Source organism: Perna viridis, chromosome 9 (genome assembly GCF_037379345.1).
Source record: "Perna viridis isolate PV_CMFRI_1.1 ecotype Kerala chromosome 9, ASM3737934v1, whole genome shotgun sequence".
NCBI lineage: Eukaryota > Metazoa > Mollusca > Bivalvia > Mytilida > Mytilidae > Perna > Perna viridis.
This window is the reverse complement of record NC_142453.1, coordinates 3,355,573-3,368,161: the sequence shown is the minus strand read 5'-3', so window position 1 is coordinate 3,368,161 and position 12,589 is coordinate 3,355,573. Positions and strand designations below refer to the sequence as shown.

The 12,589-nt window shown below is 32.4% G+C and overlaps 1 protein-coding gene across 1 annotated transcript; it reads right to left on the bottom strand.

Annotated features, from left to right (window-relative positions):
• Positions 1-7,481: 7,481 nt before the first annotated feature.
• On the bottom strand, positions 7,482-11,560 carry LOC148606135 (uncharacterized). The gene is made up of 3 exons (XM_088546665.1): positions 9,308-11,560; positions 8,488-8,701; positions 7,482-7,755 (listed from the first exon to the last, which is right to left on the bottom strand). Exons 1-3 carry the CDS (start codon positions 10,451-10,453, stop codon positions 7,550-7,552), a joined length of 1,566 nt encoding a protein of 521 aa, XP_088402791.1. The 5' UTR covers positions 10,454-11,560; the 3' UTR covers positions 7,482-7,549.
• Positions 11,561-12,589: the final 1,029 nt, after the last annotated feature.

Here is a 12,589-nt window from a genome sequence, read left to right as displayed (position 1 = left end):
AACAGTTGTTTACTTACCATCTTCCGTTAAAAAGCACTTTGTTTTGCAGTGACAAATGTTTGAAGGATATAATGATGAATACTGTAAATCGATGTACATACGGGCCATCGTATCATACGTGATTTACCAAAAAATTGTTGGTTCTTCTATGAAACTTGTACTGATCTAAAAATAGGAGACGTGGTACGATTGTAAGTGTGATAATCGTCCACCAATTACCAAGCAACGAATAAATGAACTTCTAAAGCTCACCACACAGTCTTCAATTATGGGTAAAACCCATATCATAAAGCAAGCTGAAAAAGCCCCCAAAATAAATAACGTGAAATTATTCATAAAAACAAAAATCGACCTAATATATAGAAACATAGGTTTTTGCGATTTTGAATGTGAATTTCGGATTAAAAGTGTTTTTGGTGCCATGAAATTAATTGTAAACAAAAAAATATAAGGAAAATCAAAAAAATGTCTCAAAATATGTTTAATATGAAATCAGTGGTTATTGGAAAGAGAGGATATTATATAGTTCCTTGATTACTCTAACAGGACAAGTTAGCAGTAAACGTATGTGCTTTGAATTGGAAGAGTTATCAAGGGAAACTAGACTCTAGCAGAAATCAAAATAATTTAATCCATGTACAAAGACTATACAGGGAAAATGGACAGACACAAGAAAGAACATATACCAACAAAAAAATACGCACAAAGCAACAAAAGTAAATGAACAGATCGGACTACACTAAAAACGGGGAGCATGGGCCAGGTGCACAGGTATTGTAAGTGTCCTCTGCTCAAAGAAAATTAGTCTATGGGTTGGACAAAAGAAGAAAGGAAAACTATGACACTTAAAGAAAGAACTCGGTTCTCATGATACAAATGGATACACTGTAACCATCCACGAGTTTATAATATCAATAAGACTTCTGTAGTGATGCATTCAATCTTGCAGCACACAACCCTTTTCCAGAAGTCTAATTGCAAGAAGTCTAGCGCGATGTAGTTACGGCAAACTTTGGAATAACTTATGAGATGATATGAAAACTCCATACGCAGGTGCTGAAAGGATGTTGCCAACAATGGCGAGAAAGTTAACAATACGGAATGCAAAGTAATCATATTTTTCATTAAGTTTGGTCAATAGTTTTCCTTTATCATCGATCTATAAGTATAAGTCAGGAAATGAGGCTAACTTCATAGTGTCTGTAGTATCCTTTATCTCAAGTTCTTTCTGGAAGATGAAATTAATAAATATGCTGAAACACTATTGTTTAATGATAATATGTTATCTATATAGCTAAAACTGAGATCAAAAGATCTTGCATAAAGATGTTTTTTCCTTTTGTTAAGATCAGCTATAAAATCAGCCTTACAAGAATAAAGGTATAGGTTAGGTGTAGAGTAGAGGATCACAATTTGTTTTCATTGGAATGCCGACGTTTGTTGAGAAAAAAGTCTACCATATTGAACAAATATGTTGTCGATAAAAAGTTTCAACATTTTCAAAACATGGTCTTCGGTATATTTGGAAGATGATTTGGAATCGTTTTTTTACAAAGTATGAGGAATCTCTACCAAGCACTACATATTTGTATCTAGGCGTAAAGTCTTTTTTGGAGTAACAAAGATGTATAATATTTTTGAGTGTGGATTTTAAGTGTAATTCATAGGTTTTAAAACTATTGTAATCTGATTCTATTCTTGAATTGAGTGTTTCCAGATGATCCTTCAAACTTATCATGATCCATATTGAAATAAAACTATTACGGGAGCAACAAGTGTCGTGGTACATGTAGTGCTGGAGGCTCTCTACGAAAGCAGTGAGAATAAAAGTCAAAAGTTATGACAGATGTTCGATGGAAAATTTTTCAGATCCAGCTATGTAGCGTTGTTTTTATAGATTCTTGTGGAATTTAGAAATCTAGTATATAGACTGTAGATCACAATTATCGTCTTTTGGTAGAGAGGCCACAAGAGGATAAGACAGATCTATGGTTTTTATGGTTTTCCACTATCTCTTCTTTGGAGAGTGTGGTAGCTGTATAGGTCTTATTACTGCTTTTATTTTCTACGTCTTAATATGTTAATAAACACTGGATTAAAGTATTCTGAAAAAAAAATGTCTGCTGGTATGACAACATATTGGTTATTTATAGTAGATAATGTTTTTGACACATCGGCGTCTTTGAAAACTGATGTAGCAATGACACTTATTGACCTACTTAAAACTTTCACAATTTAAGACTTCAAAGAATGTATTATTCAGGAATTGTAGGTTTTAAGTCAAACGGGAATTTTCTATAAATGAACAAAACGTTCATTTACATAACTCATTTTAAATTATTTTGGGCATCTATTAAGTACAGATATACGATTTGCAGAAAGCTTAAAATTATATGCTCTTATTTCCGTTGTATTTCATTTTTGAGTGTTCATGACCACTATTAGAATCAATAATCCAATATCAAAATGATCGATAGAGAGACATTAGAGCAAATTAAACTTCTTAAAATTAAAATATTTCAGATGCATTGTTGCTAGTGCAAACGAATAGTGAGAGAATAAACTCATCCTGTGTGATATCTCAATGTTTATTACATGCCAGTTTTAAAAACATATCTTATAAAACATTTCAATATTTGCGGTATATTGTCATAAAAATGTTAGAATTTCTATTTTAATTTTTAAGTTTGAGGAGTTTTGGACGTTGCCTTTTAAAAACAATATTTGAATAAACAATTAGTACTTTGTAATCGAAAAGTTCCTATAGATGGTTAAAAAATAACTTGACATTGTAGGGTGTACCTTTTAAAAACAGTCTACCCTATACAATGTTGATTTAGATAGAATTTTTGTAAGGTGTAAGTGTGATCCTCCTATATTCGATTTACGTGGGAAAAGAAGGACAGTAGAGAGTTGTAGTCTGTTTAAGTTGATAAACAACCAGTTTTCGTAAAAAGTTACCAACCAAGTTACCACCTTCCGTTAAAAAGAACACTGTTTCTGAAAAGTGACGAATGTTTGAAGTATTCACACACAATGATTAATACCGGACACCGATGTACATCCGAGCCATGGTATCGTACGTGATTTACCAACAAGCCTTAATAACCGTTTCAAGAAAATATGTAATAATTTCTCAATTCATTTAGTCATGAAGGAAACAATACTTGAAAACAAGGTCACAAGGAATAATAATGCCATATAAATGTTTCTTACTATTGTAAATGTATTTCGTATGGTCCGTATAAAAATATATATATATACATATTATAATTTGACAAGTAATGAAATAAAGATGAATGCGAAATTAAAATATGGTTTACGTAAAAAAAAAAATGAAAAAAATGTTTAATTAAAATTAAACGAGAATGTTTTAATAACTCCATTAATGTTCTAAACTCATTGTATTTTTCTAAAAATGTTACTTTTTGAAAGATATTAAAAACATATAGGACATTAATGGAATATAAAGGGATATCCCGCCCCGTAAAAGGTTTGGACATGTCAATGTTTTGATGTGACAATGTTTTTGTCGGCATGAGTCTTGCGGAACCTGTATTTTAAAGTTAAGATTCCCGTATTGAAATGTAGTATGAATTGTAACACAGTCCGTGCAATCATGTATGTTTGCGTTGATTCCCGGTAAATTGTAGTTTCATAAAAAGCAGAGCAGTTTTCATATTTTTTTATTGCTAGCATTAAAATAAGGCATCATATAAACTGCATTAAAGGTTAACAAACATACACTCTGATGGACACCATTTGCGGTTCGATGGATTAACTGGCTTGCATACATATTTACGTTCAGGTGGAATGATAATTTCGAAATACAAAATATACCAGTTTCGTATATTGGAAATTTCGATATGCTGCACATGTGTTCCAAGGAGTAACCTCTCATCAGCAGCACTAAAATCAAATATGTAGGAAGATCATAATCAAAATATTTGTTGTATACAAGAAGTAGTCATAACCAAATATATCGAAAGAGGAAGCCAAATCTAAGGTTAAATAAGTGATTAGGATTCAATTGTGAATTTTAGTTTTTAATTTCCTGAACTTTATATTTAAAGGAGAAGACCATGTTATTTTGCAAGTCATAAATATCGGAACTAATCTGTTAAATATTCATGAAAATTCAATTGAAACAAAATAATTTTCTTTTCTTAATTGATTAATCGATATTTATTATTAGGAAATTTCTTTTTCCTGCGCCTACTGTGACGTCACGAAGTTGGTTTGTAAAGTGGAAGTAAATAGGTAATTGATTACGATGTCCAAAGAAATCGCAAATTTGGGACTTTCCCACTATAAATTCAACCCAAAATAAATAGAAGCAGATATTGAGGCACAACATGTAAGTAAATGTCAGACATCATTGACCAACAACGAAATTTGCAGCCAGATGACTAGTATTTGTAAAGAAAATCTTATGTCTACTTCCATGATTTCAGAAGAATGTTCGTGTTGCTGGTAAAAAAAAAACAAAAAAAAAAAAAAAAAAAAAAAAACTTTTAGAACATTTTTCTTTTATTATTCGTGCAATTGTAAGCTTGACAAGTCGTCATGTTTTTGGTGATTAAATAAACAGGATCGTAGAAATATTTACCGAGTATTTTTTTTATTTGCATATTATTTGCAGTACTTGTATCAGTACCAAACCGACTTAGTGACGTCACGAGCCAATCGGAAGCTACCGGTAAAAATCAATAAAGTCTGACTATGATCTTCCTTCAGATAGGAGAGTTCTGCAAGATGGCTGTCCACTTATATTTCAAGGATTTCGAACTTTGCATAGCCTTTAGCATTTAATAAAAGCGCATTTTGCATTAAAGGTTTTTAATTTTTTGTTTACGTGGGTATGATTTATCATAAGAGCCTAACTTAATGCAAAGGTGGTCTTTCCCTTTGATACTTAATGATGTACATTTTGTAAAAGGAAAATTTAAATATTCTCAAAAACAAATTCAATTTATTTGCAGAAAGACTGTTATATTTTTTCGGTGTATCAAGAAATTACCTCCGTGGACCACATAATACAATGTATATCAGCAGTTTTTTTCACGTGTGCACCACGAACATTGAGGTTATTTCAAATAAAACGAAAAAGTTAAACATCCATGCCTAATATTTAATTCAAACATCAAAACATCAAAAAGGGTTGCAGACGTCACAGTCAGATAAATTAGTTTTGTCTGAGATGATGGACAATGTTTTTATCAACTATGAAATCGTGTTACTTTTGTTTGTAATCAAATCATTGTAGTTTGATAAAAAACAAAGTGAATTCTATGGTTATAAGAAAGGACATTTTTTCTCCGGTAACAAGGATTGGTAGCAGTACACGTTTGTGCTTTTGATTGTAACTTTATACCGTTCAGGAGTTGTATATTATAATTCAAGTCCGGAATCTTCCATATTCAATCAAAACAAATTTCAAGAAAAAAAAATTAATTAGTTCGCAACTTTAAAGTATCTATACATAATTCGTAGTTATGTTTGAATTGCATTTTGTGTTTGACAGATATTGACGGATAGTGAAATCAAATATCCCTTATTAAAATGTACAATTGATCTTCTAATCAGAGAACATTACAGCGGATTTAATTGCTTAAAACTTAAAACAAATCTGATGGATTATTGTCTATACTTCCTAATACTTGAAACATATGTATACTAAAATTTATATTATAAAAAGGCCCAGAAAACAGTGCATAAGTGCTAATAAAAGATGACACAATTTTGAAAATTGATACAATAGTTTGATAAAAAAACTATAACATTAAGCTATAAATCAAGCGACAAACACTGCTGCACAATGGACAGCGCTTGTTACCATAGTCTCATTGCAATATTTTTTGTTGTTTTTGCAGTCATTTCTGCTTGTAAGGGAATCAACAGTGGACCCTTTTAACCAACCACAAACACACGATTGTTGCCCTAGACGACGTGCTTCGAGAAAAAGCTGTCGGGAAGCAATATTAGATCCATGTCTTTGACAAAGACGGACTGCATCGTTGTATGATAGATCTTCTATAATGTTTTCTGGAAATTGAATCTCGATCACCTCACCTTGAATAGAAGGAAACAATATCTAACTTGAGATTACATTAAAGAAAACTATTATCTTTTTATTTCAAAGCGTAGTTTAACGTTTACAAACACATGGTAACACAAAACAATGAACCGAAATGTATTAAAATTGATCCCTTTATTAAACCAGATTTAAAATACTTGTAGGCTTAAAGTCATCTGGTAACAAAAAAGTACACCGAAATTGTAGATTATGCATAAGAATTTAAATAAATAAGTGTATAAGTTAGTAGATTTTCTGACTATATACTTTGTAAGAAATACTTCCTCGACTCCGCGCCTTATGCTTATTTTAACATGGGTAGTTACTATATTTGTTATTCTTTTCCATATAATAATAGTAAGTAGCTGCGCAAGGTCGTAAAGATAAGCCAAACACAAACCAACAAATTACGGTCCTCTTTGACATTACCATCGGTAATCTGTCAGCCCGATCATTTCCTTCAATTGTTGGTCAAAATCTATATTTCACATGTGTCATACAACTGTTATTTTGAACAAGTTCAATATCAATGCGATTTTTGGGTCATTTATCGATTTGGTTCCTATTCATAGTTAATTATCCAATAGTTTAAATCCTGATAATTTACATTAAAACCAAGCTTTTACGAAAGCTATATGTATTAGTTTACTTTTGCACGCAACACGTTTTACAACTGCTTTTACGTGGGCGATAAACCTGCCTAACAGTTTGACGAAATATTCTTTTTCTTTGTGTTCATATGTAGTACGCTAAATATTTATTGTCTTTTGAAAGAAGATTTATTGAGTTTGTCGTTTTCAAACTTAGCAAAAAATTACAATCAATTAATTCAATGAAAAGCGACCCATTTATCACAATGATTGCGCAAGTGCAAGCAGGGTATTAACATACCACAAAACAGACTGTTATAATAGCTCTTTGATCCAATAGGGCACTTTTCACATTTCAATGTTCTTTCAGAAAAAAACTGGTTCTCGTTCGGGCAACATTTACTCCTAGAACTTCGCCTGTAAGGAGGTGCAATTAATTACATTGGATTACCGCCAGCTAAGTGAAATATTGTTGGAAATGTATAACATCGTAAGGTTAAACCTCTAATAATGAAATTCAGTGTAATTGTCATTTAGAAGTTTAATTTGGAATGAAAATATGTAGATTTTAACAACCAATATCAGACAAAGTTGAATTTCATCCGTCATATTCAAGGAAAAATCATGTATTCAGATCTATCTTCACGCTGTTAATGCTGAAAAAGTGAGAAATATAAAGTTACGATAATGTCCACTTGTTCAACCTTTCGTCAGTTAGTACTCAATTCCTATCTGCCTCTTCTCCAAATCGCTGAACGTAAACTTCCACTTTTTAATTATCACAACTATTACTTCTGCCGATGTTTTATGGACAGTTTTCAACATTTATTCAAATAGTTATATTATAAAAAAGGTTTTTCCTAATCCTTTCCTGTTAATTTATTTAACATAAATAAATGTACCTTTCAGTATGGCTTGTTAACTGATTGTAAGAGCTACGTTCATATGGTGCTACGGTGCAAATCTTAATTCCAATATGTATAGGAACAACCGTCGTCGGTTTACTGATATTTAGCTGTTCGTAGCCCTCGAGTCGTATGTCAAACTTGGAATAGATTGAGGGAAGCAGCGTTTCATCGTCTTTTCTATCTGATAAGAATGAAATACAAAATAATGTTTACCAAGTCAAGTAATATCTGAAATAGAGTAAAGAGGTTTTTGCATAAATGTTATAAAATATTATTCCTCGTAGAATATCTATAACACTCGCAGGCTCGAGCAAAATAAAATTCCCGTTGGGACAATATTTCCCAATATCAAGCAATAACACTGTATATCAAATATTGGAAAAACATGTTCAAATGGATATTACACTTATGGAAACAGCATGGCAAATTTAGTCATACAGTTCTTGAATTGGGTAAACTTTCTATTCTATGAAATATTGGAGACTCGGATTCGTGAGTGCCATAATTCATAGGCCTATAATGAAAATGTGACAGAGACAACCTCAAGAGAATGAAAAATGTCAGCACAAGGCCACCCATGGGTCCTCAATGATTGGCAAGAAAACCCTCACACCACGGTGCACGTTGCAACAAAATTTATACCATCGGAGAGATGTTGTACAATTAGAACGACAGTTAACAAATGTTATGGTGTTATACTTTTTTTCAGTATTATATATGGTTGCTTGTTTATTTAGCCTACAGGTTGCTGTACATTTTACTTTTTTCCTTAATTTTAAGTTACAAAATATTTTTGTGAAAAAGCTTGCAGAATTTGCAAAAGGTTCAACTATCATATTAAAAAAATATGAGTTTCTAAATATATTTTTCATTTGAATTAATTTGATTGCTAACCACGATTTTGACAACAAACCTTGTGAAGTTGGACATATCTTTGGGAATTCCGGACGATTATTTCGACCACAAGTAAAGTATGGATTCGATATCTTCGATTGTCGACATCTACTACCATGGCCTTCTATGTAAGATGTGTCCGCAATAGTCTTTGATGGAAGTATAATATAGTTGATATTTGAATCTTCTTGAATTTTGTTGTCTACATTTGTTGGTGTAACGTGGACCCTGACCTTTAACAAACATGACAAAAATTGTTATATTCCTAGGAGGAGTTATTATTTTTTCTTCCACTGGGAGAAACAGATTCTCCTCCAATGCACTCGGGGATGACAAGATTTCTCCACTCTCGATAATTAAATTTTAGGTTTCAACCGCTTGCTGAAGCTCGTGGATTGAAATGTAAAATTTAAAATCATGTAATAATCCCTTGATACTGAAAGAGAATTTGTATTTATATCTTTGGTAGAAATATTTTAAAACTGACATTTGTGTAACCTATGAAACTTTCACCTGAACCTCAAAACAATATTTTGTTGTGTTGGTGTATACATGATGAGCTGATATCATATTCAAAGAAATAAGAAGAAAAGTCTGTATATCAACTGATGTTATTCCTGTTTTTTGAACGACACTCTCCTGACAAATTTGGGGGTTTTGACTCACAATGTTTATTGGATTTGATCATATTATCTATAAACACTAATTTGCCTCATTACCAATATAAAGATATAAACTTTTTTCTGTTCAGTCAGAATATAAAATGATGTTTAAATACTTGTTTTTGAAAGAACATAAATTGTTAAAAACAACATGTTTCATTACTTTAGATGACTTACGCTTCGTGCTCTTTCACTACTAATTGGCATAAAAATTTCCAAAGCTGCAAGGTAAATAATGTCATTTCTTTGTGATGGTAAAATGTTCGCATGGTCCATCAGCCATTTACTGTTCGGTATTTGGAAGCCAACGGTTTGGCCTTTATACAGTCGTTCTAAATCAAATGAAAAATTCCGAGTTCTGCTTGACTGGGAAGAAGTAATAGTCATAAATTTAAAGTCGTATTGACATTTAGGATTTCTTAGTGCTAGAAGTTTGTCAATATTTGTTGCTAAACCATTGCACAATGTTGGTCTTCTACCTTCCATATACTCCATTTTATTACAAAGATTTTCAACATTTGTGGTTTGAAGTATGTCATAAGACATGGAAGAAATGGCCATTAGGATTTGAATGTTTTTTATTGATAATTTCTCAGGGTATTCGACTCTTGCACCACTATCTAAAATCTTAGAACATTGTATTTGAGTAAGACTGCCCATTAAGTTTGCCATGGTTTCCATTAGTTCAAACTGGAGCTCATATATCTCTTCTAGCGTTGCAACAAGTTGTGAAGCTTGCATTTTAGCTTCCCTGCACCTCCCTGCCGTATTACCTATTCCTCTAATTGCATTTGCAGCTATGCTGCTGGATGATGCAATGCCCTCGCATATGCCTTCAATAAATAAATCCCAATATGAATCTAGTTTGGCTAAATCTTCTTTGGTAACGCTTGGTTCATAATTTCTGTATTCTTCAAGAAAAAAAGACTGTTGTTCCTTAAATTGATCCCCATGTGATTTTATGATAAGTTGAGCATTGTCAATGATGTCTTTGACAGTTTTTATCATTTTCTGATTTTTGTTAATTTTTATGCTGATGCCTCTTGTGTATGACAGAAGACTGCTGAAATGTACAGCACTTCTTATTGCTTCAATCAGACGTCTAGATACTTCTGCTATCTCAGTTGTCGATTCTAATATTTCATCAGCATTCCCACTATCAAACAGCCACTTGAAAGGGTTTGCTGCCTTGGCTGCCCTTATTGCCATCTTAGCTACTGCTTGTGATAAATCAGAAAAAGATGTTCCGACAAAAAAGGCCATAAGGTCAACCAGCTTTGTGTGTAACTGCTCATTGTTGCTATCCAACCTTTTCTTGTACATTGTAATACGCCCTTTAAGATAATCGACATCGGCGTTAAACTTGTTCTGTTGATAAGTGGCCACATTTCTGAAGTAGGTCCCTAGTTGCTGGAATCGCTCCTGGACGTTGTTTTGTATATCAGCTGCTACGACCTGCAAGCTGACCGCATTCTTTTCCGCTAATTCTTTTATTTGGGAAATTTTTACGTTTTTAATGTACTCACGCAAATCAATATTCGAAATTAAAAATTTATGACGACGATTTTCTACATATTTATTGACATACGTTTTTATGTAAAAACGAAGCTCGTCAAATTATTTTGCAGTCGAACAGATTAACCACTCAAACGATGGGAATCGGGCCATGAACTCGCATGGTAGGTACATTGATTTTGGCAAAACGTCTAAGAGATCCTTTGCCAAAGACAGGTCGTTGGCTCTGAAATCGTAATATAATTTTTCGAAAATCTCCTGAAGATATTTTTTTATGACAGATTTCGACGTATCGCTGGCATACATGTTGCTTATCTCTGGAGGCATTTTAGATCTTAAACTAAAGAAATTGATATATGCTGCAGACTTAAGATATTTAAATTTATTTGACGTTATTTTCCAATTACTTTCAGTAACCATGGAGCAAAGATTTTCCATTTTGTCAACTAAATCAAAAATAGACTCTAGGCGACAAATTGGTTCACTTTCCTTTTTATCACAGATTGTCTTCACTTCTTGTCGCAAGTTCGTTGCAACATTAATGTGTAAAGCTTTTGACCATGTACAAAATATTTGTCGGGATGATAAATAATTGCTCCATTTTGCCATAGTTTTCCACTGAACAACTGGTTGAACATTGTTTTTATCAACCGGACCACAATAAAGTTTTAAGAACACTTGATCCATGTACCACGTGGAAAGAAGGTTGATATATATTTCTTCAGTATTTTTTAAGCCAGGATTCAGTTTCAGATGATTTTCAAGTCTTTTTAAGTCTGCAATTAACAAATTTCCTATAATTGCTATTCTCCTGTAGGCGCATTTTGGTTTTGATGTATCTTGATTTAAACAGACCCTTTCTGCTTCATTCATCCTTTGTTCATGCTTAAGATTCCCAAATAGACTCCTCCCCACTTTTTCCGGTCTGGCAAAGCAAATAGAAGACAAAATCAGCGAAGGTCCGAATTATGTTCCATTGATTTTGCATTTATCGTTTTTCGAGCATTGACAAAAGTGATCGTTAAAAGAGCCACCACTGTTGTGATTTCATTGAGCATACCTAGGAAAGCCATTTCCTACAAAGGTTTGTTCACATTTTTATATAAATTACATGTAGAATACATCAAATGTAACAATACAACGTAATTTAAGATATAAGGAAAATATAAAACGTGACAATCAGTCTGTGAAAAAAAATATTATAATTACAAACTAGAGTCTCTAAAGAGCCTGAATCGCTCATCTTGATTGATAAGCAACTATTTGAAGAGAACCGCATGGCTGACACGTTCTTAAAAATTAAATGATTTAGCTCCCGTTTCCTTATATTAATTTTGAATACCGTATTTCAGTTCACTAATGATTTCAACTATACATACCACTCACAGATACTGACTACTCATATTAATTCAAAAACCCAATTTATATTCCCTTCATTTGGGAAGAATTATATTTAGTGTGCTGTATGGTGAAAAAAGTCTTTTGATCTTGTAATTAATCTTCTGTATCTAGCATGTCATAATACTTGTTTGTCCTATTGAAATTGTTTTTGTTGTGTGCGTTTATGTTGAAATGTTTCTTTTGAAACATATGACACACATACCTCGTTTGCATGGAGTTTTATTACGCGTATTTTGTACTTTGTATTTTGTTGATTGCAATTGCTAGAAAAAGTATTTGGACCCAAAAGCAAGTCATTCTTGCTGCATCTTATGTTTTGAAATAAGTCATATTTGTTTTTATTTGTTAAGAAAATCTTTGAAAAAAGGAAATGAATCTTATCGGGCTTTGTGATGGGAATATTTTAATGGCCATTGTGGGTTCAAAATATTGTGTGGCTGTTGGACATATTCCTCTGTTTTACTGATTTGACATAAATGAGTACCAAATATTGAAGAGTAATCAAGGAAACCAAGGTTATAGCGGTAATCAAAAGAATATAGT